We start from the raw sequence: 27,491 nt of genomic DNA, 5'->3' as shown, positions 1-27,491 counted from the left end.
TAACACAACATTGTAAAGCAACTATACTCCAATAAAAATTAATAAAAAAAATAGTACTTGGTAAACTCACTTGCATACAACCTAGCTTTTTAATGTATATATAAAAAGGGATTCATTTATTTTTAAATGTAGGATCAAAATAGCTTCAGTTACCATGTAAATAAATGGCAATATTAAAAATATCTTTGTAAAAATTAAGATAGCTTAGTCATAAATCCAATGATGATTGGCTTAAACATTAAAAATGAAAAAAGTAATTGATTATTGGTTTTTGAAAGGAAATTTTAAATATTTTATTTTTATTAATTATTATTTTGTAATTATGTTTAAAATCTACAACATATAATCATTTGAATATAAAACTTACATTAATTTTTTATTCTGTAGGAAGAACAACATTTCAGACACCATTTTTTTTTTTTTTTTTTTTCCATTACGCGGGCCTCTCACTGTTGTGGCCTCTCCCGTTGCGGAGCACAGGCTCCGGATGCACAGGCTCAGCGGCCATGACTCACGGGCCCAGCCGCTCTGCAGCATGTGGGATCTTCCCGGACCGGGGCTCGAACCCGTGTCCCCTGCATTGGCAGGTGGACTCTCAACCACTTTGCACGTGTTTTTATTAATTTCTGCTATTTCCTAATTGTTAAAAGCATTTTGGAATTATAGGAAGGCAGTTTCTCTTTTACAGTCAATAATTTCCTCCTCCTTATAGCTGTGTTTGACATAAAGACTAACACAGATTCAGACAGAAACCACAGATTCTTTAAAGAACAAATTAATCCACTTTAATTGCAATAAGTTAGAGTTAAGAATCTCAAATTTAATCAATTTTCTCTGAATTATAAACAATACTAACCAATAATAATAAAATACAAATCCACAATTTCCATCCATGTGGAAGAACCTCCCTATCTGGCATCTTCCATTGATACCATTATTATTACTGAAAGAAGGCGAAGATCACATTTTTTGTTTCCTTTATCAGAAGAATTTTCAGAAAGTGTGCAACAAACCAGATTTTCAATCAGTGAATACTTGAGAAGTTAACTATTTGCAAATATGTTAGCAGAGTCAGTGGTGAGCAAGATAGGCAAGGACAGACATGTAACAATTGCAGGTGCCCTTAGCGTAACTAAGGGGTAAACTCAGCATTGTCTATAAGTGTATACCTAGGGACTTTACGTGGCCTAGGGAGTCAGAGAATACTTCCTTGACATAGTACATTTGAGGAGAGAGTTAAAGGATGAATAGATATTAGCCATGAAATTACGTGGTGGAAAAACATCTCAGACTGAGGAAACAGCATGAGCATACAGCTACCAGGGTAAGTTTAAGAATATGAAAGACATTTAATATACCAGGGCATAGCGAACAAAGGGGAAATGCACGTGATAGAGCAGGAGAGGCCCACATAGGCCAAGGAAGTTGGACTTGATCCTGAAGGCAATGGGAAGCTATTAAAAGGCCTTAAGGAAAAGAGTGACAATAAGCTTAGCATTTTAAAAAGATTTCTCAGGACCTTTTTTTTTTTTAGATTCCATATATATGTGTTAGCATATGGTATTTGTTTTTCTCTTTCTGACTTACTTCACTCTGTATGACAGTCTCTAGGTCCATCAAGTGAAAGAGTGGCATGGACATATATACACTACCAAATGTAAAATAGATAGCTAGTGGGAAGCATTCGCATAGCACAGGGATATCAGCTCGGTGCTTTGTGACCACCTAGAATGGTGGGATAGGGAGGGTGGGAGGGAGATGCAAGAGGGAGGAGATATGGGGATATATGTATATGTATAGCTGATTCACTTTGTTATACAGCAGAAACTAACACACCATTGTAAAGCAATTATACTTCAATAAAGATGTTAAAAAAAAAGATTTCTCTGGATTATGGAAAATGATTATGAAAAGGATTGTAAGAAGGCATGTGCAAATTGATACAGAGAATGTAGTTAGGAAGCTAGGAATTAGTTTAGAGGATGAATAAAGTTACTTTGACTAGATTGATAATAACGGTGATGCAGGGGAAAGGAAAATTATTGAAACCTTTAGCAGGTAGAATTTACATGATTTGATACTATCTTGAGGATTAGGATGAAGGAGTAGGGGATATTAAAGTAGGGGTGATTCAGTTTTCTGGTAAGTGTATCATTTCATGAATATAAAAACAATATAAATGTGACTAAAACTTTTTTTTTTAGACTTTTGGAATTGTTGACATTTACCATGCTATCATTCTAGCTCTACGCTTTTAACTAGAGTGCGTCAGAGAGATGGTTACATTTGCTGTTTCCATTTTCAGTTCTTACTTCTAAACATTTGCAAACTGTTTTGAATTGCCCCCACTTCTGATGTACACACACGGTCCAATGAAAGCACTGAGTGCAAAGACTCCAAAAATTTTACTGAACCTAAATCCAGTGGATACTTTTCAATTCCCCTGTATTGTGACATCCCAGATTTTTCAGGAATAAAAGGATGCCTTAAAATTACTTTTTAACTTCATGTATTAATATATTTCTAAACTGAATGCAATAAAATTATGAAGATAAAAGCTCAAAGAATTGAAAAGATATTTGGAATTAAAATGAGTTCAAAGAACTTCAGGAAATATTGGGGAATGTAGAGAAAATGTGGGAAATCTAGGGAAATGTAGGGGGAAATGCAGGGAAAGAATACATGAAATAAGTGGTGAGAAACATGGACCATATCTAGCAAAGTGCATCAATTATCCAAAGGCTCAGTATCCAACTAGACTTCAACCTAGAATTCTGTATGCAGTCAGGTTATCAATCAACTTTGAGTTTAACAGAGACATTTTCAGAGAAGAAATGGTTCCAAAAAACTATATTCCACTCAGTATTTCTTAGTTGTTTACTTAGGGATTGGTTCCAGCAACATGAATAACTAAACCAAAGGAAAAACATAGGGTCTAAGAATAGTGAACCCAACCAGGGATGTTGTAAAGAGAAATCCTACAGAAAAATCTCTAAAGAAAACTCAACAAATATTGGGTAGGATGAGAAGGCTGGAAAAAAAAATGAAACTAAAATAAGAGCTAATTATGCAAGAAATGAAAATCATTAAAAATCCATGAAACAAAAGGAAATGTCATCAAATGTTCCACTTGGCATCATGATACATGGTCAAAGTAATGTAAACACTTTATGGGTTTGGTAGGTTTAATTACGGGTACAAAATTATAATCCACCTTTATATCATAAAAGTAGAGATGACAGAAGTTAGAAAGTAGGAGTGAAGGAGGGAGTTTGTTACTTTCATCTGGTAAATGTTCTAGAGTTCTCTGAACAAGAAATAAAAGTATAAATAGATTATGTAAAGTTACAAAGGAGATCAAGGAAACAATTAGCACTAGTGACACAGGTATAGCATGAGAAAGGGGGTGAGAAGATACAGGGAACTGTAAGTAGTTAAACCACTTTGTCATGGCAAAAAGTCAATAAATGATGCCTATTATTAATCCATATAAGAAATAGAGACAGAAGCATATTGCTTGGTGATACCAACTAAACACCTTTTTAAAAATGGTGACAGGGGCTTCCGTTGGTGGCGCAGTGGTTGAGAGTCCGCCTGCCGATGCAGGGGACACGGGCTCGTGCCCCGGTCCGGGGGAATCCCGCGTGCCGCAGAGCGGCTGGGCCCGTGGGCCATGGCCGCTGGGCCTGCGCGTCCAGAGCCTATGCTCCACGACGGGAGAGGCCACAGTAGTGAGAGGCCCGCGTACCGCAAAAAACAAACAAACAAAATAAATAAATAAAAATGGTGACACGGGAGAAGTGAGACTGGTGGGTTTGACAATGGAATGTTGCCATTTGTTATAATCACTCTATTAGGGCACATTTTTAATATTGTCAAGGCGGAAGAAAACTTTCCTCTATCCTTCTAGGTTCTTCTGTCCAGTCTAAGAATTAAATTGACATGAGCCAGTTACAGGTGAAAATCAAATTTTATTTCTCATATGTACATGAATCTCACATACTTGATAGGGTCAGAGACCCCACATACAGGAGAGGTTCAGAGACAAAGAGGTAAAGTAAGGTATATATGCCATCCTGGGCTAAGGAATGGGAGAGGGACCTGGAGCTCTCAGAAACAGGAGGATAATTCGTAGGATGATAAAAAGAAGAACAGTTGTTGGGTAATTAGATGTTTGTCCTGCCATACAGAGGGGACCACTTAGATAAAATGTATCCCTGGTAATAACCCTTTTTCTGGGAAAAATCCCCAATTTAAATTATCCTAAGTAGTTAAGGGAGGGACAGTAGTTTCTCTTGAGCCTCTGGGTCCCCACTGCCTTTAGCACATAACCCACATGCCAAAGTGTCACATCTTGAAAAAGCCTGTTCTGAACCCCTAAAATATCATGTACATGCATTATAGATATAGATATAAAATTTTAATTGAAGAGAACATTTAAAAAATAATAGTTCCTTAGAATTTTAAATGGTATTTGTTTTATAGTCTTTTAAATCTGATACAATGAATTTTTGATTTTATATATTCAAGAAAGAATTGTATTTGCATCTTTGCTTTTGAGTGGCCCCCTCCCCTTTGAAACTTTATCCTTCTTTGGATTTTGCTCATCTAGCTTTTCTGGTCCTGCTCTTACATCGTGCTAGCTAATGTGAGTTCCCTTAACTTGTCAAACTCCATGACTCAACTGCTTTTAAAATATAGGTTCCACTTTTTGTCTTTTTATGTCTTCACTTGACGCATCCTTAGTGATCCCTTAGTCATTGGCTATGCGTATATTTTCTCTTCTAAGTGCCTGACCTACATATAAGCATTAGGATGTGCCATGGGCATCTTAAACTTAACTTGTCAGAAACTGAATTTCTTTTCTTTCCCCTACTCTCCCTCAAACACAGGCACAGATTTCCCCAAAATGATTAAAATGCTACTTAGTTATAATGTTGTCTCCCATAACCCTGAGATACATGCAAAAAGAGGGAGAAATCTAGAGCTTCAGTATGCCAGTTAAAGTTAAAGATTCTCAGGACTTCCCTGGTGGCACAGTGGTTGAGAGTCTGCCTGCCGATGCAGGGGACACGGGTTCGTGCCCCGGTCCGGGAAGATCCCACATGCCGCAGAGCGGCTAGGCCCATGAGCCATGGCTGCTGGGCCTGCGCGTCCGGAGCCTGTGTTCCACAACGGGAGAGGCCACAACAGTGAGAGGCCCGCGTACCGCAAAAAAAAAAAAAAAAGATTCTCACCACCCCAAGCAGTGTTTGGGCAAGCACTCTATTGAGAAAAGTGAGCAGAGATTACTTGATACCTACTGGTTTTGAAGAACACTGAATCCTTTATTTGGCCAGAACTGAAAGGACTTTCATCAATGCCGTAAGTGACAGCCCTGTTGTCTGAAGTTGTTTTATTGTTTTCCCAAGTTCGGAAGTTTGACAGAGCTCACCAGACTCCATAGATTATACTCATATGAGGCTTTCGTTTAAAGGCAAAGGTCAGTGCAACAGAGAAAGAGAATGCCAACAAGCATCAGAGGCCCGAGGGCCTTTCCCCAGCACCCTCCCTGTGGGCTCAATTTCTGGGACCCTGGAGCATACTGACTCACTGGCCTGAACCACCAAGATCTGTGCAAGGAGTCTTGCTTTGGGGAGAGCTCACCAACAAAGCTCTCAATAGCTCTTTAAATAGTCCATCCAAACTAGTCAAACCAAGCAGGCTATTTGCAAATCATTAGTGCAGAAGTTAGCCTGTGGATCTCCAGTGGAGTTTCAGAATCTAAACAGTACCTCAAATATCCCACTGCCCTCTTCTTGGCTAAGAGTAAAAATCAGATACAAAGATGTCTCTAAAAAATAAAGTTTCTTGTAGAAAGGGCCACTGAAGCGTCTTTCCTTTGGACCAGCTGCATGAGGGGTCAAAGCAGGCTGAATCTGGGCTTCCCTGGTGGCGCAGTGGTTGAGAGTCTGCCTGCCGATGCAGGGGACACGGGTTTGTGCCCTGGTCTGGGAGGATCCCACATGCCGCTTAGCGGCTGGGCCCGTGAGCCATGGCCGCTGAGCCTGCGTGTCCAGAGCCTGTGCTCCGCAACGGGAGAGGCCACAACAGTGAGAGGCCCGCGTACCGCGAAAAAAAAAAACAGCAGGCTGAATCTGAGGTCTCTAGCTAAGGGTGGGCTACCAAGGTTAGCATACAGATTCTGACTTCTTCAGGAAAAATTAACCCAGTCCTTCTCAAGTATATACTAGAAGCCACTTACACACAATGACAGTGACAGCATTGGTGCCTAAATTCAGAATGCCTAAATCATAATCAAGTTGCTTCAGAGATATATATATGTAGGCCTGCAGGCTTTAAATACTTCAGGGAACAGTCTGGTGACCAAATAAAGGAATCTCATGACAAAGTTGTATTTCCTTTGAGAATACTAAACTCTAAAAGGGAATGTCCAAAAATATGAATGTTATGTGTAAGGAAATTATGTAAAAAAATTTGAAGAAATACAATACAATGGGTTGCTGTTTCCCATTAGATATATGTATTATCAATTACCAGTTATAATTACGGTAATTATGGGCAAGGAGTCCAGTCACCTAGATCTTCTAGTCTGAGCTCTGTTAACAGGAAAAGATTTGAAAAAAATTTTTCATAGATAATATGTCAAATGTGTTGTGTTTAAGCAAAGACTTTTATTCCAGTATCTTCATCCAGTTTTATTACCTACCTTTTTATTTTTACTCAGTTTTATCATCCATACAATGAAACTAATTTTGGGGGTTTAACTGATTTTTTCAAAGTACAGTCTTATGACCACCTGCATTTGAAACATCGAGGGGATATTTCTCAACCTTAAATGTGTATGAATCATCTGGGGATCTTTCTTAAGATGCAGATTCTGATTTCACAGCTCTGAGGTAAAGCCTGAAATTCTCTTCTAATAAGCTTCCAAGTAATCTCCATGCTTCTATGTTCCTGTTTGATTTGCAGGGGTTTTTTTAAGTGCGTATGTATATGTATATGTATGAGTATGTATGTAAATTTACAAAGGCAGGTACCTCAACGGAATCAATATCTGGAGTTAAGAATGCAAATCTGGGGGTTTCCCTGGTGGCACAGTGGTTGAGAGTCCGCCTGCCAATGCAGAAGACACGGGTTCGTGCCCCGGTCCAGGAAGATCCCACATGCTGCGGAACGGCTGGGCCCGTGAGCCATGGCCGCTGAGCCTGCGCGTCCGGAGCCTGTGCTCCGCAACAGGAGAGGCCACAACAGTGAGAGGCCTGCATACCGCAAAAAAAAAAAAAAAAAGAATGCAAATCTGCATTCCCAAAAGACAGCCTCACCCCAAGTTTTATAAACAATCAAGTTTAAGTACTACTTGTTTAAATGAAATTAAATGTCTAAGTTTCAGCTATAAAATTATGTGGATCTAGTCTCATTCTGATATTTTTCTACGTCCTAAATTGAAGCCTGACACAGTCTCTTAATTTGTAGGGCACGTGTTGCTTGAGTATCTATGACTTGCAAACAGTTGCCAAGCTTTCTGCCTCCAGATTCAATTGTTAATCAGGTCTGATCTTTTGCTATAAAGGTCTAAGATAAGACCTTTTGTACTATCCAAAGTTATGGGATTCTTTCTCCAAATGAAGAGCTAAACAGCAACTTCATACTTCTTTTAGAACTCAGCTCAAAAAAAATCCAAAAAATAGCATCACATTTTGTTTTCTTGCCTCATCACTGGCTTTTCTGGGGCTGCACCCAGTTACCTCTGAGCTCCTTCCATGCTTCCTCTCTATAACATCTCAGGTCTTTACAGGAAATGTTCACCTAAACAAATGCTTTCTACAGTCTGTCACACAGAGTAGGTACATTACAACCTAGTACATTATTTCCTTCCCCTTAAAGGATTTCTTCTTTTTGTTACTGTTACTATTGAATATAGCACAACAAGGTAACACGACGATTTCTCATACAGCCTAACAATGTTTTCTAATTTCTGTTTTTCCTTTCCTTACAGTATAAGCAAGTGGAACAATACATGTCATTCCATAAGTTACCAGCTGATATGCGTCAGAAGATACATGATTACTATGAACACAGATACCAAGGCAAAATCTTTGATGAGGAAAATATTCTCAATGAACTCAATGATCCTCTGAGAGAGGTAAGATTTATAGTCCTCGGTCTCCATGTACATGATCATTGTTTACTTTCTCCTTTCCTGGGAAATCCTCAATTCCATGTTTTGACACTACTTAAAAGAAAAATTAAAATTTAATGTTAAAACATCTTGTTTGTTGCCCTTATTTGCCCTTATGTTCTCCCATTTACAGGCACTTATGTTAAAAAAAAGACTGGAAATTGTTCTAATTATGATTCTCAGGATATCGTTTTATTTTCTGTATCCCTAGTTAGAAAGTCCCTTCTTGTGTCCCCATTGTCCATATCTTCCCAGTTTTCCACTCTCTCATCTCATGCTCACCAAACTGTTTCGTTAACTTCTTTTTGATTTCTACTTTCCTCCTATCTTCATTTTCCTTGTTCATCTCCTGGACCCTGATCACAGACTGACCTGACCAGTTATGAGTAATTCATTTCCTGTTACCTCACTAAAACACTTGGCAATATCAATAACCACCTCTTTGCCTTGCATCTCCTTTCCATTCCTCCCTAGAAGTCTTCGCTCTGCCCACTAGAATGTACAGGTCACCCCTAGATCAAAGGAACATTCTCTTGACTGTGTTTCTTACACTGTCTTTCTCTTTCTCCATTCTTTTACTACCAACCTTCTCGAAAGATTACTTTATAATTATTGCATTGTGGTTCAATCTCCACTTCTTTACCAAAATTGTTTCCTTGAAAATTATAAGTGAACATTTAATCTTCAAATCCTTTGTCTTTGAGCCATTGGTGGTTCCTTTAAACTCAATAAAACACATATCCTGAACCTCTTTTGGGAGCTTTTTAACACTAAGCCATTACTGAGCCATTGGCTTTCATTTTGAATTTCTGAGTTTTATTCTCATATTCATTTCATCTCTGCAGTTCTATAAATTTGAGCTCCAAGTTCTTGCCATAACCTCTGTTTTCTTAAAAGCTACATGATATCCCCTTGCCATGTATGTATAGTAGGCTATGTGTTAGTCATTATCTTCCATCACTAAACCATTTATCCTTTGAAGTCTCTCTCTCTCTCTCTCTCTCTCTCTGTAAATGTTTTAGTTATTCCTTCGAGTCATTTGGAATGTAAAATTTTTGTCTTTTTAAAAAATCTTTCTTTGCTCTGCACATCTAGTCGATTACCAAATGCTGTCAATTCACTGTGACAACATATCTTACACCTATGCCCTTGTCTCCTTTCCCAAGTCCCTTACCCTAACCTAATTCCTCTCACATGGACTATTTGCAGTATCCCCTTAGTTTACCTTCCAACCTTTGGTCTGTTTTCTCTAACTACCATTTAAAGCAGCGATGCCAGATTAATCTTCTTTTATGTGTAAGAGCTAGTCATGTCTCTGCTCAGAAATGTTCAGTCTTTACATTACAAATTAAATCAACTGTAGCCTCCTTAGGCTCATATTCTAGCCCTTCTATGCTCTGATCCTTGCTGAATTTCCAGCTTTATTTTTCCCTATTGCCATACACGTTCCAAAGTGGCCTATAGCCAAATTGTGCAACTTACTGTTTTGAAAAACCAATTCTAATTTCTCAACTTGCATCGTACATTTTCCAGATGTTTCTCATCTGTTGGCAAAGGTAATAAATAATATTTCTTTATTTATACCTCCTTTGATTGTCCAGACTAGATCTGGTCTCTCTTTCCCTAACCCCCAGTGCACTGAGTCCATAATGCTTGTGTGCTACTTTCCATTTTGTCTATTATCACAATTTTTCCACATTAGTTTCCTCCACTTTTGTCTTGAAAGTTCTTTAAGAGCAAAGACCATTTAATCTATATTTTAAATTTTTCTTGAAATTCCGACTACATGTAGCATATGTTAAAGAGTCAATAAATATTTCTATTTCAACTAACATCTTTACCATTTATAACTATCCCTAAGTATCTGCATCCATTAAAAGTTATTTGTATTTTTTTAAGCCTTAAGACATCAGTTAAGAGTTTTGGAAAGAGAAGGAGCTAAATATCTGCTATTGATTAGCTTATTTTCTCTAGAGTCCTCAATCAAATAAGAATGTACAAATATTTTTGCTTTGAGAAATAGAGTCAAAACTTCTTATTTTTTACACTACCAAATGTAAAATAGATAGCTAGTGGGAAGCAGCCGCATAGCACAGGGAGATCAGCTTGGTGTTTTGTGACCACCTAGAAGGTTGGGATAGGGAGGGTGGGAGGGAGACGCAAGAGGGAGGAGATATGGGGATATCTGTATATGTATAGCTGATTCACTTTGTTATAAAGCAGAAACTAACACACCATTGTAAAACAATTATACTCCAATAAAGAGGTTAAAAAAAGTAATGTATCATTTTAAAAAATAATCTATCAGTATGCTTTGCTTTATCTCTCTGTAGGATTACAGAATTTATTTTAAATCCAAATTCCTTTCACTAAGAGGCAGAAGTTCAGGACACTAGAACCAAGTTGGGTTCTAAAGGTCCTGGGGGGATTCAAAGGCAGGGTAGGACAGACCATAGCATGGAGACAAAGGTAATTGAAGAGACAGTATCAGGGATTAAGATGGATCAATAGGCAGGAGGACACAGTAAAACTAAAAATTTATTTCAAAGAAGCAGAAAAGTAAGGATTCTAGCATAAAATGTCATTGAGGGAATACAGAAAGCCAATAGAAAAAGTGAACATAAAAATGAACCCTAAGAAGCTGCGTGCTTAAACGGGAAGCATTCCTCCCTGCTAAAAATGCTCAATGTAATGTAAAATCAGGATAACAAGAAAATGTTCTTAATCGTGTGTATGTTATTAACTGCTTTATCTTGCCATACTTTAATTTACTCTGATCTTCAGTGGAAAAAATTTCATTTTTATCCCCTTAAAGCCATCAATAGACATACCTCCAATCTCCTCAATTCCTACAACTATTCTGTCATTAAGTTAGACTGATTTTTTCCTTATATTTGCAAATACCATAGTTCAGGGTCTCAGCATCTTTTACCGCAACTTCTGAAGTGCACTCATTGCTTTTCTTCCTGCCTTTGATGTCAATTAGCTCAAATGCATCCCATCTCAGGGCTACCATATTGATTGATATACAACACTAGTTTGACATTACTTTCTTCTCAGAGCCTAACCATGACCTCCTATCCCCTTCAAGAAAAAGTTCAAGCTGCTTGACATGGCACCTGAGATGCTCCCTGGTCTGCCTCCATCTTCATTTCTTTACATTCATGCTTCATCAACAGAAAATTGTTGATAATTTTCTGGTGGGGTGGGGAGAAATGTTGCTGATTGCGTCTTTGCCTTTCTTCATGCTAACCTCTCTATCTTCAATCCTTTCTACCCAGCTTACCTTCAGCTTTCCATCAAACAGTCTTACCAGGCAGAACCTTCATACGTTTTCCCCGACCATTGTCTATCACTGTATTTTCATTTGTCAGTTTACTGTTTGTCTCTTTCAAGACTGTGAGCTTCTTGAGGATAGAGACCATGCCATAATATCTCTGTATCTCTAATGACTAAGTATTTGATAGGAGCTCATTAAATATTTATTGGGTGAATGGTCTTTAACAGAATTATGAGTGAAAAACAGGGTAAGAATCATGGCTACTTAATAAGATTAGAGATCCTAGAAGTAGAAGCATGAAATGCTCAAACACTTAACACCTTAAAAAGGTGAAAACAATGTTCTCCATTTGTTCATCTGCTCTTCAGCTGTTGCTCTTCGGGCATCAGAGTCACACAAAAGCCTAAATTTAATGTGAATTAAGACTTTAGAGGAAAAGGAAGAGTAGAATAGGAAAGTAAGCAAAGACATTGGCAGAGAGATAACAGAAGTCATTATTCAAAATGAAACCTAGATGTAAAAAAGCCAGACATGTTTTATGCAGAAAAGTTCAGTAAGAACAGTGGGAAATATGTCTTGCTCCCTATTAAATTGTAGTCTTATATACCTGCTATATTCAGGTCATAGTGGTAGATCACAAGAAATATTTTAAAAGTAGTAAAATACATCATTCCACCTTTCAAAAGCTGTCTTCCAATTTAGAAGATGAGGCGTTAATCTGTGCAAAGATGTATTTTGGTCCCTGTTGTGCCTCTAGTGTCCACAAAGTGCCTGGCACTTTGAAGTCACACAATAGAAGACACTGAATGATTGCTACAATAAATATAAAATGAATGAAACTAGGATACTTAGAAAGGGAAAGCTAGATTATTTGATAATGTATTTTATAATAAAAGGCAAAAATGTAAGACTTGCATTGTGTGCACATACACACACCACATATAATTGTTAATCATATATTCAAGTTAGAGCCAACAACCATCTTATATTTTAACAAGACTTTTAACTTAAAATGCCTCATTGTCCAGAAGGCTCATTTTTAAGAAAGTATTTTGCATAATTTGAGGTGCTAATATACACTTAAGAGCAGTGATTTCTGCTAACACAAGTCTGGGTACTCAGGAATGTACAAAAGTGAAGGGCAGGTCAAACTTCAGATTCTAAAAAACTTATGCAAAAAACCCATTGCTTTAAAATATAGAAAGAAAGTAAAATGCAGTGCTTATGAAAATGAAAATTATTTACTCATAATCAATTAAATCTATAATCACTCATAATCAATTAAATCTATATTATGCTATATCCAGTTTATTCCCCAGACTTTTTTCTCAATGTGTTTGAATATTTTTAAATATGAAGAATCTCTAAGATGTAAAATGGCAGGAAGAATATCATTTGTATGACCTTTGAAAGCTCTTACCAAAAACTCATACCATGCATATGCAAATTAGTTCAGCTAGTAGATATTTTGAAAGCACTACTTTATTGAAAGCATTTCTGTGCAGAAATTAGGTGATTTATCTTTTTCATAAATTGGAGACAAATTGCTGAAAAGCCTTCAACAAATACCTGACTCGTTCAAATCTCAGTACAAATGTTACCTGGGGCCTTCCGTGAGAAGTTCATCTAGATTAATTTCCTTGCAGTCATTCTCTATCACATCATCCTTGTTGTTGTGTACACATCACTCTGTTGCCTTGTTTTCCCTTTTTATTTATGTGTTAATTCTCCATTCTTGGAACTCGGGATCCAAGAAAGCAAGGACTTTGTCTTTCTTGATTTCCGTGATAGCTCTACTCCCTAGATAGTACATATTTAATAACTACTTATTGGATAAATAAACAAAAGCAAATTAAAAAAGGATCTCAAAGAATCATTGATTATTAGGGCTTGGAGAGAGCATTTTGCAGACACAACAGAGATGCTGGCATGCATAAGAAAAGTGATGCCCCGAACTAGGAAGTACTGTGGCCACCGAACTTTCTTAGTATCACTTTAGATTGTACTATGGGGAATATGGTTTCTAATATATAACAAAAGGATGCTGGCATCTTTAGATTCCTCTGTGATTTTATTTTGATATATACACTGTAAGCAAGAAGGACCTATTTTGCATGTGGTTTTTTAAATTTTCTTTTAAACTTTCTCAAGGTTTATAAACATTAGTGATTTATTGCAAAGTAAACCTGAGGGGTGGGGGAATATTCCAATAGAGTACCATTATAAGAAGTATGTCAATGTTTTGTCCAATCTCTATAGTAATATCCATGGGATAGATAGAAAATAAATACTATTTTTCTTACATCGCTATGCCAGCTGTGCCTAGCATATTGTCGGTGGCTCATAAAACAGAAGTTGCTGGATCCCCTGTCCAAACCTAAGTAGCGAGCCACCTCAAGATGTAGAAGATTCAGTGTGGCAGATAAATCTGTGTGTTCTTCATCCTCGGACTAGACCATTTGACCCGAGCACTGACCCCACTGGCATTATCAGCATTCTGAGAAGTGATTATAGAGTCATCTTAAAAAATTATCTTCGTTTCACTGTGAACTAATATACATGGACCAGAAAGTAAAGGAACAACAACAGTTTTCTGAGAAAAATACTTATGATGGTACTCAGAAACTTGGCATTTTAAATTAGAGCCACTATTATGTGATGCATGCGTTATCTATCATCTAGAATCTTCACTCTCTAGTTGCTCTGTGACTGTGTCTAATTAAAATTCTGAGTCTGCAAAGATGGGCTTCAGTGATCTCTAGAAACCTCCTCTCCCTCCCAGTTGTTACCTGCCCTGGCTTTCCCTCCTTTCCTTCTCCTTCCATCCACTTAAAATATGCTCCTGTTTTCCCCTGGCTGCTCAGAAGCCTTCAGTTTCATTGCTCTGAATAGTTTAAATTGCCTTTATGATATTCTCAGTGCCATGAATATTTATACGTATACTTTCAAATCCTGAGTGAAAACCTACTATGGAGGAGCTATGAAGCATCATGGGTAAATCAAAAGGACACCAAGTCTAGCCTTATCATATGTCTCATTTCTTTGGCCCCAGTTCCACCAATCTTATTTTTTTTCCAATTTTTATTTTATATTGGAGTATAGTTGATTTACAATGTTGTGTTAGTTGCAGGTGTATAGCAAAGTGATTTAGTTAGACATATACATATACAGATACTGTATCTATTCTTTTTCAGATTCTTTTCCCATATAGCTTATTAGAGTATTTAGTAGAGTTTCCTGTACTATACAGTAGGTCCTTGTTAATAATCTATTTTATATATAGTAGTGTGTATATGTTAACCCCAAACTCCTAATTTATCCCTCCCCGCCTTCCCCTCCTCGTAACCATAAGTTTATTTTCTATGTCTGTGGGTCTATTTCTGTTTTATAAATAAGTTCATCTGTATCCTTCTTTTTAGACTTCACATTTAAACAATGTCATATGATATTTGTCTTTGTCTGGCTTACTTCATTCAGTATAATAATCTCTGGATCCATGCATGTTGCTGCAAATGGCATTATTTCATTCTTTTTAATGGCTGAGTAATATTCCATTGTATATACGTATCACATCTTGTTTATCCATTCCTTTGTCAAAGGACATTTAGGTTGCTTCCATGTCTTGACTATTGTAAATAGTGCTGCAATGAACATTGGGGTGCATGTATCTTTTCGAAGTATGGTTTTCTCTGGGTATATGCCCAGGAGTGGCATTGCTGGATCATACGGTAGTTCTATTTTTAGTTTTTTAAGGAACCTCTACACTGTTCTCCATAGTGCCACCAACCTCATTTAAATGCAACTCCACAACTTAGTATCTGTACAACTTTGGGCTATTTCATAACTTGTACGTATTTCACTTTCCTCATCTTTAAATATGAATAATGATAAGTACCTCACAGAGTTGTTTTTAAATTAAATGAGAAAAAAATATTAAAAGTTTGAAAGTGCCTGGCATATAGTAAGTACACAGTAAAATTTGATTCTTGTTATAACTATGATTCAGTGAAGAATCAAAGATAGTCCCAGCCCTCGTGGCTCTTACAACTTAGTGAGAGACAGAAATTTAATCAGCAATTATAACTGTGGGTAAGTGCTATGAGTGGGTCATTCAGAGGGTGTTAGGCCATACACCAGAGGGACACCGAGTCTAGCCTTATCATATGTCTCATTTCTTTGGGAATTTATTCAAACAATCTGCTAATAAGCCCTTCCTCCATTTTAATAGCCAGCCTTCTGGAGACAGTGTCTTAGCATCAAAACTTGGCATTGAAATGTTAGGATCAGAAACAGATGACGCTTTAATAAAAGGAGGAGTATGTTTAAAACTAGAAACTAATTAGAAAAATTCAGTGAGCCATACCCCTCTGCTTATGAGAGCCTGTTGGAATGTGTACAAAGTAAGAAGGTCTATTTTTATCATGATCAGACTTATACTGATTCGATTACAGCAAAATGTAAACTTAACAATCGAGAAAGAGGTTAATGCCCTTCTATGTCTGTCTCCAAAATTCAGAACTGATCTATTTTTAAACAATGGAGTGTGAAGAGCCATGGACTGAAAATAGGTACAGATCAGTGTCCCAGTAGAATATAGGGTGTCAGTATATTTCATTTTCACAGAACATGAATCGGGCTGAGAGTATAATACTGTCCTTCTGACCTTTAATTTGTGGAAAACACTGTTAGGGAAGAAATCGTAATTTGCATGCATATTTATTTAGTACAATTCTGAATAATTTTTTTAAAGTACATGCTTGTTGGTTTTTTAAATGTCTCCTAAAAATGTCTTTAGCTCAGATTAATTAAAATAAGCTAGAATCATAGTATTGCAAAGCTCTACAGGGATCTTATAAATTATCATATACACATATAAGAGGCACAGTAACCAAAGGCTAGGAAATTTATGTAAGTGGCCTGATCTTGGTTACATTACCAAGCAAAGAAATTGGGACTTTTCTCTCTTTTGGTCTAGAGCTTTCCCCCTGCATCCCTTGTTTCTAGAAAACAAACAGGCAAAAAACATTTATTGATTTCTTAATGTGTGCAAGATATTGATTTAAGTGTGGAAAGGTAAATTATAAAATGTGGTTTCCAGTCTCACAGTGCTTACTGTGTGCTTGTAGAGTCAAGATGGAAATACATGAAAAGAACTATGAAGAAAAAGTTAAAATACGTTACTAAAAATACAAGAAATGTAGGAAGTCACATATGATTAATTGCCAAAGAAAATCAGAAATTACACACTAAAATTCAAAATGGATTGAAGACAAATGTATGGTCCTGAAATCATAAAACTCCTAGAAGAAAGCGTAGGGAAAAAGCTTCTTAACATGGGTCTTGACAATGATTTTTTGGGTCTGATACCCAAAGCACAAGCAATAAAATAAAAAAAATAAGTGGGACTACGTCAAACTAAAAAGCTTCTGCAGTATGAAAGAAATGATCAACACAATAAAAAGACAACCTGTGGAATGGGAGAAAATATTTGCAATCCACACATCTGATAAGAGGTTAACATTCAAAATATATAAGCAACTCACATAACTCAATAGCAAGAAAACAAACAGTCCAATTATAAAAGGGCAAAGGACCTGAATAGACTTTTTTATTCCAAAAAAGACATTCAAATGGCCAGCAGATATATGGAAAGGTGCTCAATTTAACTGATCATTAGAGAAATGCAAGTCAAAACCACAATGAGATAGCACCTCACACCTGTTATCAAAGGACAAGATATAACAAGTGCTGGGGAGAATGTGGAGAATAGGGAATCAGGGAAACTAGAAGGGTCAGGGAGAAGACAGTTTGTGTCATTGAACAAGAACCACATTACTGGGCCTTTTCCTTGATTTTTCCTAACATTGCTTCACTACTTCCCCCCTCACCCAATATTTTTCTGGGAGGCAACGTTTATTTCTAGGACTTCAAAAATTAGTCCTATGATAATATTGCATAATTGTACTTATGAGGGCCCTGAAATAGGCAAATTCATAACAACAGAGAGTGAATAGGAGTTATCAAAGTTTTGAGAGGAAGGAGAAGGGGGGAGTTATAGTTTAAAGGCTATAGAACTTTTGTCGAGATCGATGAAAATGTTCCAGGTAGAGATAGATCATGGTGATAGTAATACAACATTGTGAATATTCTTGTGAATTGTACACTTGGGAATGGTTAAAACTATAAATATTGCTGTATATATTTTATAAAAATCTAAAAAAATCTTGTAAAACAGCACCCAGTCTTATAACTCCAGTCCTGACGCTAAAGCCATTTCCATCTGCCTGTAGCTCTTGTCAACTAAATGCCCATGATACTTCACACTCAGTACAAAAATAAAGCAAAATCCTTTTTTGCTGTAACTAAATTTTTTATTTTATTTTATTTCACCCCAGACTGAAGAGCTCAGAAGTTGTTGCAGTGTGTGCATTGTGTTCCACACCTCCTCAGAGCGAGCCTGGCTGGCTCATGTATCTTACTGCTGCCACCGCCTTACTTTCAGAGCTGAGGTGCTGCTATGTCCTGACAGATACTCAGAGGGGGCAGCTTCATCTTTCCTGCCACACTTTGTCCAGCCTAACTTGCTATGTTAATTTGCTAGGGCTGTTATCACAAAATACCACAGTGGCTTAAACTCCAGAAGTTTATTTTCTCACACTTCTGGGGGCTTGAAGCCCAAGATCAAGATGTTGACAGGTTTGGATTCTCCTGAGGCCTCTTTCCTTGGCTTGCAGATGGCCACCTTTCTTTTTGTGTGCCCAACTTCCTCTTTTTATAAGGATAGCACTCAGATTGGATTAAGGCCCACCCTAACAGCTTCATTTTAACTTCATCCCCTCTTTGGAGGGTCTCCTAATTCAGGCACAGTCTGAGGTACTGGGAGTTAAGGTTTCAGCATATGAATTTCGAGGCATCACCATTCAGCCCATAATGCTTGTCAGCACATGCAGTGCTCCATACAAATCGAACTAACGTGACAGATAAATGAATGTTTAATGCATCTTAGAATGACTGCCTGGTTTTAGGGTGTGGCCTGATTTCCTCATGTCCATTGCACACGTACACATACTGTTATGCAGGGGTTATTTCTATTGCTGACCTGTTAATGATGAAAAGGAATTTATGTGGATTCTATTATAAAATTTCAAATACAGATTTTTATCAAATTCTCCAAATCACCTCTCAGAATTGTCTTCTAACTCACTGTACTATCTGCTGGTCCTGTTTTAATAATATTTTTTTAGTTTAGCTGTTTGATATATTTGCTGTATTTGACAGTTCAAATTAATCTGTTTATACCCTGTCAAGTAGGCTTCGTTCCTATTCTGCAAATCACTCTTACACCTTGTTTACAGTTTGCAGGCCACTGGAGCTGCACTCTGCTGGTGGTTTTTGTTTGTTTGTTTGTTTGTTTGTTTTGCGGTATGTGGGCCTCTCACTGTTGTGGCCTCTCCCGCTGCGGAGCACAGGCTCCGGACGCACAGGCTCAGCGGCCATGGCTCATGGGCCCAGCCGCTCCGCGGCATGTGGGATCTTCCCGGACCAGGGCACGAACCTGGGTTCCCTACATCGGCAGGCGGACTCTCAACCACTGCGCCACCAGGGAAGCCCCTCTGCTGGTGTTTACACAAATCCTAAGTGAGCTTCAAACCTGGGATTCCAAAGTGGGGCAGAGATACTAAGTCACTAATGAACACTGTCATTGTCAATATACATTTTTTGATTTAGGCTTTTTTGGTCTGTTTCTACATCTTTCCTTTCATGTACAATCAAATTTAGTGAATGCTAAGAGAATTTCATGTCATCTGCTGACATCCTGCGTGATACCTAACAGAGTAACATGTTCCTGTATTCTAGGAAGGCAAAACAGTAGGAGTATGCTAAGACCAAATTAATTTCAAGCTTCATTTGCATTCATATTGTAAAGTTTAAATGTGATTTAATATCTCAAAACCAAATTAGATGGATGTGATAGCTGTAACTACAGAAAACATTTAAATTTTTGAATCTGTATCTCTCAAAATCCATCCTGTTTTGGTCTGTCCTTCACAAGCAGGCAGATTTCACTTAAGCCACTTAATCATAATTTGCCATTTCTAGATGCAGAGATTTTAGGCTAATTACCTTTTAACTCATAATTTGAAGAGACTATGAATCTAGCAACTAATGCTACAGCTGAGTTTCAAAATAAGAAATCGCGAAAAATATTAAAGCTTGCCAATATTTAAGAGGCCATTTCAGACTATTTTTCTCTCTGTCTCTATTGGATTTTTCTTAATATAACTATGATTAACACAAGATGGAATATTGTGTGGCCATTAAAAAGAATGGCAATGAGGATCATATATCAAAATAGAAAATATTTTATGTTATAAACGTGGGGGGGAAAAGAAACAAATATTGAATGTGTATTATGATTACAACTATGTTAAGGTGAATAAGAGATTATATTAAAAGAATACATAAACATATTAAATTACTTTCATTAAGGTGATGAAAATGTAGAGATTTTTTTCTTTTATATATTTCAAGGGATGTGTGTATATTCATTTTGTTTTTAAAGATTTTTAAAAATACAATTTGTGAATACAAAAATTGATTACTCTTTCTTGTTTAATGAGATGGAAAACTACAATAAACTAAAATTGAGGCACACTATATTAATTCATCAGTCTTCACTATCTTATCTCTAACTCCTTTAACTTCTCTAAAATAAATATTAAAGGTAAGTATTTCTTACTTTTGAATTTTATTACACATTTTTTATATTCAAATTACTTAGGAGTTATAAAGAGAGTTAAATGTTTTCTTTAAAAAAGATAAGACATTATCCCAACTAGAGAAACAGCTCAACATAAATTCTCCCTAATGGGAACACAGAACTCAAGGGAAATGCTTTGAGTTTAAGAAATTGAAGCAGGTACCTAACTTGTTAGTCAATGTTTGGAAAAATGTTTAAAACATTTTCAAGCGTTAAGATTTGTATGGGCTAATTTACTGATATATGCAACTATCTTGCAAGTTAGAAGACAAACCACCAGATCAATATAAGCCAGTTGGAAACGCTGAGGGAATTTTTTTTTAAATTTCCCCCATGTGCTTCCTTTAAAAAAATAGAATGTGCATTTAATTTACAATTCACCTTCCAAATTTATTTTATCATTAGGGCTGTGTCATTATAACAATCTTATATTTTATTCCTTGAGTTTGGCCAAAACGGAATTTCACTGACTATGCCCTAACACTATCTTGTCATTTTTAACTTCTGAACCCCTGCACCTACCTTGACTTTGGGCTTTAATAACCAGTTCCCCACTCAGTCTTTTTTAAAAAATCTGACTTAATATTTTCTTACCAAATTACCCTGAAGTCTTATTTCTTTGAATTTTGTAGAATATGTAGTCTTTACCATTCATTTGATATTAACAGATATTGGTTTATAATACAACTGTACTTATAATGGTAAATAATAGATAACATTTAGTGAACTTAAATGCTTTCCTTGTGTTATTTAATTTAATCATCACAATTATCTATGACAGAGTTGCTAGTGTTATCTCCATTTTACAGGCGAAAAGATTAAGAATTGAAGGGTATGAGTTACTTTCTACAGGCCCTGAGTGAATTAGTTTTGGTATCAGGGACTGAGCTCAGATACACACACACACACACACACACACACACACACACACACACACTCGCACACTGGAGAAAAAAAGAGAGAGAGAGAGTCTAACCCATGTTTATTTTACTTTTTTACAATTATCTTATACTGAATGTATACATATATATCTTCCTTCCTCAGCTAGATGTAAATTTTCAGATACTTCTTTATTTTAGGAACCGTGGTTTCCACATCTGACTGCTTATGACTTGAAATGTGTTTTTAAAAACAGAGGTTTTTTTCATATCCCCTGAAGATTTAGATTCAGATTCTCTGGATCTGGATGGGAGCCTGGCAAACTATAACTTAGAAAAATATCATAAATACATCCAGGGAGGAGAATGCCATCTTTGGCAAGTCATCAAAGCCATTTTTTTCCCCCTTATTGACACTGTCATCCTGAGAGCCATGATAAGGGCGAGGTCCCACAGTCTAATCCTAAGTATGTTCTGTTATTTCCCAAGAATGGTTCTACATCATACCCACAAAGACAAACTTTACCCCACTCTGGGCATTTTCTATGCAGCCCGCTCTGTGTTGGACACTCCAGCAGTCATTTCAGACGTGCCCTCTCCTAGGACACTAAGGACTGTTCAGAAGCTGATATGGATTTTTTATTTTATTTATTTATTGCCTCACAAACTTCATGTAGTGGTCTTAAAGGTAATGATTGCAGATGACTTCCTTAGAGCTTTTCAGTGAGATTACTTAAAAAACTGGTTGCAATTTCCAGATGTTGATCTACTCTTCTTAGAAGTCTTAGTATCTAAATCTAATCTTTCCAAGAGTCAAACTAAACCTCATTTTAGTCTTCTATGAAAGTTTCACATTCTGTTTCACCTCTCTCTTCAAAGTATAAATAAATATCAAAAAATTATACCTTATGTTTGTTTTGTTGGATTCTTCAATAAATAATATCTTTAACATGAAGATTTTTAAAAAATCCAAAACTGCATTCTACTTTCCATATCCCCTCACATATTGCATCATGTTTCTTTTGCAGTAGTACTCTCTGTCCAGTATAAATGCAATGTGAATCACATTGCATGTGTGATTTTAAATTTTCTAGTAATTACATTTTAAAAATTAAAAAATATGTGAAATTAAGTATGATAAATTTTAACTAAATATATTCAACATATAATTTCAACATGTAATCAATATAAAAACATCATTAATGCGATAGTTTACATTCATTTTTTATATTAAGTCTTCAGAATCTGGTGTATTTTTTAATTGAAGTATAGTTACTTTACAATGTTGTGTTCATTTCAGGTGTACAGCACAGTTGTTCAGTTATACATATATAAATATAAAGATGTATATATTCTTTTTCAGATTCTTTTCCCTTATAGATTACTACATAATACTGAGTATAGTTCCCTGTGCTATACAGTAGGAGCTTGTTGATTATCTATTTTATATATAGTAATGTGTCATGTTAATCCCAAACTCCTAATTTATTCCTTCCCCTCCCTTTCCCATTTCATTGTGTATGTGTGTGTGTGTGTGTGTGTGTGTGTGTGTGTGTGTGTGTGTGTGTACACCACATCTTCTTTATCAGTTAATCTGTCAATGGACATCTTGGTTGCTTCCATATCTTGGCTATTGTAAAATAGTGCTGCAGTGAACACTGAGGTGCATGTGTCTTTTCGAATTATAGTTTTCTCCAGATATATGCCCAGGAGTGGGATTGCTGGATCATATGGTAGCTCTATTTTTAGTTTTTTAAGGAACCTTCATACTGTTCTCCATAGTGGCTGTACCAATTTACATTCCCACCAACGGTGTAGGAGGGTTCCTTTTTCTCCACACCCTCTGCATTATTTATTATCTGTAGACTTTTTGACGAAGGCTATTCTGACAGAACATTTAGACTGGAATGTTAATTTTTTTTAGAACTGCTTGATGTGTATATAGATTTCATAAAATTTACAGTTGAAAAGCATATTCACCTATGCAAGTTTTTCCAAACAATTTAACATTTTCTAATAACTGAGTTATCAGCTTTTAACTTTAAACCTAAATGGTTAAAATTAAATCAATTAAAGGTTTACTAGTGGTCAATAACTCCATGTGGCTAATGGCTACCATGTTAAACAATGTCGTTCTAGGAACAGACTATCTGCTTTTAAGTATTGGGCTCACTTCCTACCTGCTCTGTGATTTTTGTGATATGACAACCTCTTTGAAACTGCTTTGGCTCATCTATACTGCTGGGTTAATAGTATAGCTATTTCATTGGGTTGTTGTTATAATTAAAGGCAAAAACACAAAGCGTTCAATAAATATTAGCTATCAGCATCATCACAGTCATTGTACTACATTTAGACCAGTGGTACTTACCCTCTTGCTGATAATGGCTCCTTTGAAAATCCTGTGAAAGCTCCATTTATTTATCAATATCACTCCAAATCATTTCGTCATGCTTCAAGATATCACTTGTTTTCTTCCATAGTTACGTCTTACCTAACTTCTGGTACAGAGGAGATGCTTCTTATTTACCAGACATATAAATGAATGTTGATAATTGAAGATAAAAGTAAATTAGTACGTAGTTTAGTTTAGTTTTCAAAATAATTAGTTTTTTTGAAACTAATTAGTTTTTAGTTTTCAAAATAAAAGTTTTCAAAATAATTTTTGACTATTTTTCAAGCAGATGTATTTTCATAACAATTGGGTCTCATATAATAAACACAAATGAGATCCTTTTATATATTTTTTAACTAGAATTTTGTGTTTTTGAAGAATTCCATAACAGTAAATATATTACCATGTAATAATCTGCCCTGAAAATATGTACACTGCATAAAATGTGGCATTCCAATTAGTTAAAAATGTAAATATTCTTAGAAATGTATTGAAGCAAAAAGGTAAATAGATATTTGTCTGAAATGGGGAAAGTTCTAGATTTAAAAATTTATGAAATACTAAAAGTGACTTTATTTTCATTCCAAAGCACAAGAAATTGCAAAACATAAGGGCGTAGGTTAATTTTAGTGCTAAGCTTTTGTGACTTTGATCCAGGTAATAGGGAGGTCCCATGATAGGGTTGAATGAGCAATGGTTTGGAAGTCAAATAGAATGATGAGTTTCTCTAGATGTATTCAAGCTCTGAGGCTTGGGCAATGTATTTCCTCTCTCTAAGCTCCACTATCTTCGTTCTTTTGTATACGTGGGGAAATAAAACCAAATTCAAGTTTATTCTTTGGTTGTTCTCCTCCAGGAATAAGTGAGACATAATATGTAAAGTACTTGCTTAAAATGGGTGCTCACTAAATCTTGTTCCCTTTCTTTTTCCTTCCACATCCCATCTTTAACTTGTCAAATTAAATGACAATGTTCTTTGGGGGCTATGCAGGGAGAAGCAGAGATATCATTGAAGAAACGTTTCTTAAAAGGGAGAAGTAAAGGGCACACATTGACCCTGTCCCCGTAACATAAGACATACCCGCACAAACAACAACATCAAATACTGGTCTCTCTTTCTCGTCTTGCATTCCCTTGCTTTATGGTTCAAAGATCTCAGATGCTACTGATTTATGAAGCCAGTCAGATAGCCTAATTGTATGAAGTAGCACGTTTTAAAAACTGTGGCAACCTGGAGCATGGATGCCAATGTAAAGACCGTAATATTCAGATCTCTAAAAATAATTGCTGTGGGGAAATAAAAACAGCCAAGTGTGTAGCTATCGGTTTGCCACCTCACGTGTCAGGTTCTGAAAATGTGTAAAGTTTGAAAGAACAAATTTATGGTTAACATCAGAATCTTCAGGTTTGTAGCGATTTTAGATATGTGCAAAGTTAAGATGACTTCTTAGAATCCGTCAAAACCCTACGTTAGGGAGCTGGACCAACAAACCATAGCTCTTCTTGCAAGTGTGTGGTCTTTGGCATATTACTCAATATCTTCCATAAAGTGGGGTAGTAATAATACCTAAGGCATAAGATTTTGTGAGGATAAAATAAATTAATACTTGTAGAGCTTTATTTAAAGCAATACCTGGAACCAACAAGAATTCAATAAATATTGTCTCCTTTTTATTGTGTTCATTCTTAAAATTATTTCTACCTTAAAGAAATCCCTAGCATATCCAGTGACTCTGTTTTGATTCTAACTACTCCAGGCTACAGAACTGAAAAAAAACTAGGACAACACCAGCAGCACCGTTTTATAAGATATTCTAGGTCATAAAGTGTCATTCGATATAGATCTGACCATATGTGTTTGCTTGTTTCTGAAGTTAACATGGAAGTCTGAACATTGGATGCCATTTGAATGTCTGTGTGATTTAAGTTCTTAGAAGGAAGTGCTTGTGTGCTCCGCAGAGTCTAAAAATACAGAGTGTGTTGGGTGTAGGAATTTAGCAATGTAACAGCAGTGCTGTTTTGTTAAGATTATGATTCATTATTGTAATGATGATAATTATATTTATAGTGACCACGCTTAAAACTTTTTAGAACTATACTGTGTGGAATAAAATAATGTAGAAAGGAGGAGAACTAAATGTTTCACAAAGTGGAACTTTCCACAATGATACTTAAGTTATCAATAAAGAATTGTAGTGCTGGAAGGAACGTTAAAATATTGCTATTCTTTTTAATAACAAAGAAGATGTTGCTTAAAGTTTCCCAGGGTTTCAGAATATGCATGATTCCGAAGCACAGATTTATGGTTAACACAAATCCTTCTTGAAGCAATTTAAATATATCAAATCCCATTTTTTTCTTATTGTCATAAAGTTAAACAAACTAGAAATCAAATTACCAGCAAAACAATAACAATAAAAATACCATTGAGAACGAAAAGGCAAGCCACAGATGAGGAGAATATATTTGCAATGCATATCCCAACAAAGAGCTCATGTCAAGAATATAAAAAGGACTCCTTCAAATAGAAAAAGCAGGGAAAACTATTGACTGGACACTTCACCAAACAGGATATTCATCTGACCAATAAGCCTATGAAAATGTGCATAACAACGTTAATCATTGGGGGAATATAAAATAAAACCACAATGAGAAAAAAAGTTTAAGTAAGGTATCTCTACATATCTACTAATGGCTAAAATTAAAAAAAGAGTGGTAGCATCAAAATTTTCCAAGGATGTAGGACAATTGGAACTTTATATACTGCTGGTATATGAGAAAAATAATACAATTATTTTAGAAAAATTTTGGCAGTATATACCAAAGTTAAATATATGCTTATCCTATTACCCAGCAATTCCAACATAAGGTAAATATGCAAGAGAAATCAGTGCATAAGGCACTTCAAGAATATTCCTAACAGGCTTATTTTATTAGCCTAAAACTGGAAACAACCCAAATGTCAAGAAGAGTAGAATGGAGAAATAAACTGTGGTATAGTCCTAAAATGAAATACAGCCTGAAATATAAAAAGAAAGAACTGCAACCACACAACAACATGGATGAATCATACTGACAGAATGATGAGCAAAAGAAGGAAGGCTCAAAAGACTCTGCAGTGTGTGGTGCCATTTATGGGAATTTCAAGTACAAGTAAAACTGCTTATAGTGATAGAAGGCAGAAGAGCTAGAACCTCTGGGTTTGACTGGAAAGGAAAAAAGGAAGCCTTTTGAAATCTGTTCTGTATGTGGATCCGGGAGGTTATATAGGTTCACATATATGAAAAATTCACAAAGGATCTGTGTATGTTGAAATTTTGTGTACTTTACTATATGTATGTTATAGTTTACAAAGATACTCTCTGCACTGTGACCGAACAATGAATGTGAATAATCCTGTCGTACTTTAGCAAAATAATGGGAAGGACTGCTGAAAAAGAATTTCGCATCTTAAATAAACTGACATTATGTCAGAGTAAGATCAAACGCAGGGTTCTTCTTTGTTGTTGTTTTATTGTTGTATTATGCTGTTTTTAATAGGTAAAAGTTGATTTATTTGGAATTTGAATAGGAGATTTATCTGTTTTCCCTTACTTTTTAATTTACTCAATCATTTATTTATATAAGTATAGCCTCATATTTATCTTATGCTTTGGGGTTAAGCCAATATTAAATTACTTGTTTTGTTACTCCAATTGTTACAGCATTAGTCGGGTAGCTCTTCCAGTTGGCCTCTTTGAAATATCCTTTTCATTGTGAGGGTTTTTTGTTAGTGTTTTTGCTTGTTTGCTTATTTGTTTTCTAACACTGCCATACTTTCTGGTATGATAAGATGCTTCAGGAGAGAAATAACTGTCTATTTTTAAGTTATGAAGTAAACCTGGTAATTGGGAGTACTTTATTATTAAGGTCATGGTCACATGTCTGATTCCCTTAGGGAGTGAACATTCCTCAACTTATTTCATATAGACAACACTCCTAACTCAGGCCAGACG

The 27,491-nt window shown here is 36.0% G+C and overlaps 1 protein-coding gene across 1 annotated transcript in view; it reads left to right on the top strand.

The window, feature by feature from the left end:
- Positions 1-27,491, top strand: part of HCN1 (hyperpolarization activated cyclic nucleotide gated potassium channel 1) — a 365,548-nt gene that overhangs the window by 285,760 nt on the left and 52,297 nt on the right. The window contains exon 5 of the mRNA XM_060146056.1: positions 8,000-8,146. Coding sequence (XP_060002039.1) covers positions 8,000-8,146 — 147 coding nt within the window. The remainder of the gene's footprint in view (positions 1-7,999; positions 8,147-27,491) is intronic.

Source organism: Lagenorhynchus albirostris, chromosome 3 (genome assembly GCF_949774975.1).
Source record: "Lagenorhynchus albirostris chromosome 3, mLagAlb1.1, whole genome shotgun sequence".
Classification (NCBI taxonomy): domain Eukaryota; kingdom Metazoa; phylum Chordata; class Mammalia; order Artiodactyla; family Delphinidae; genus Lagenorhynchus; species Lagenorhynchus albirostris.
Note: the sequence above shows the minus strand (reverse complement) of the source record. Positions and strands in the feature narration are given on the sequence as shown.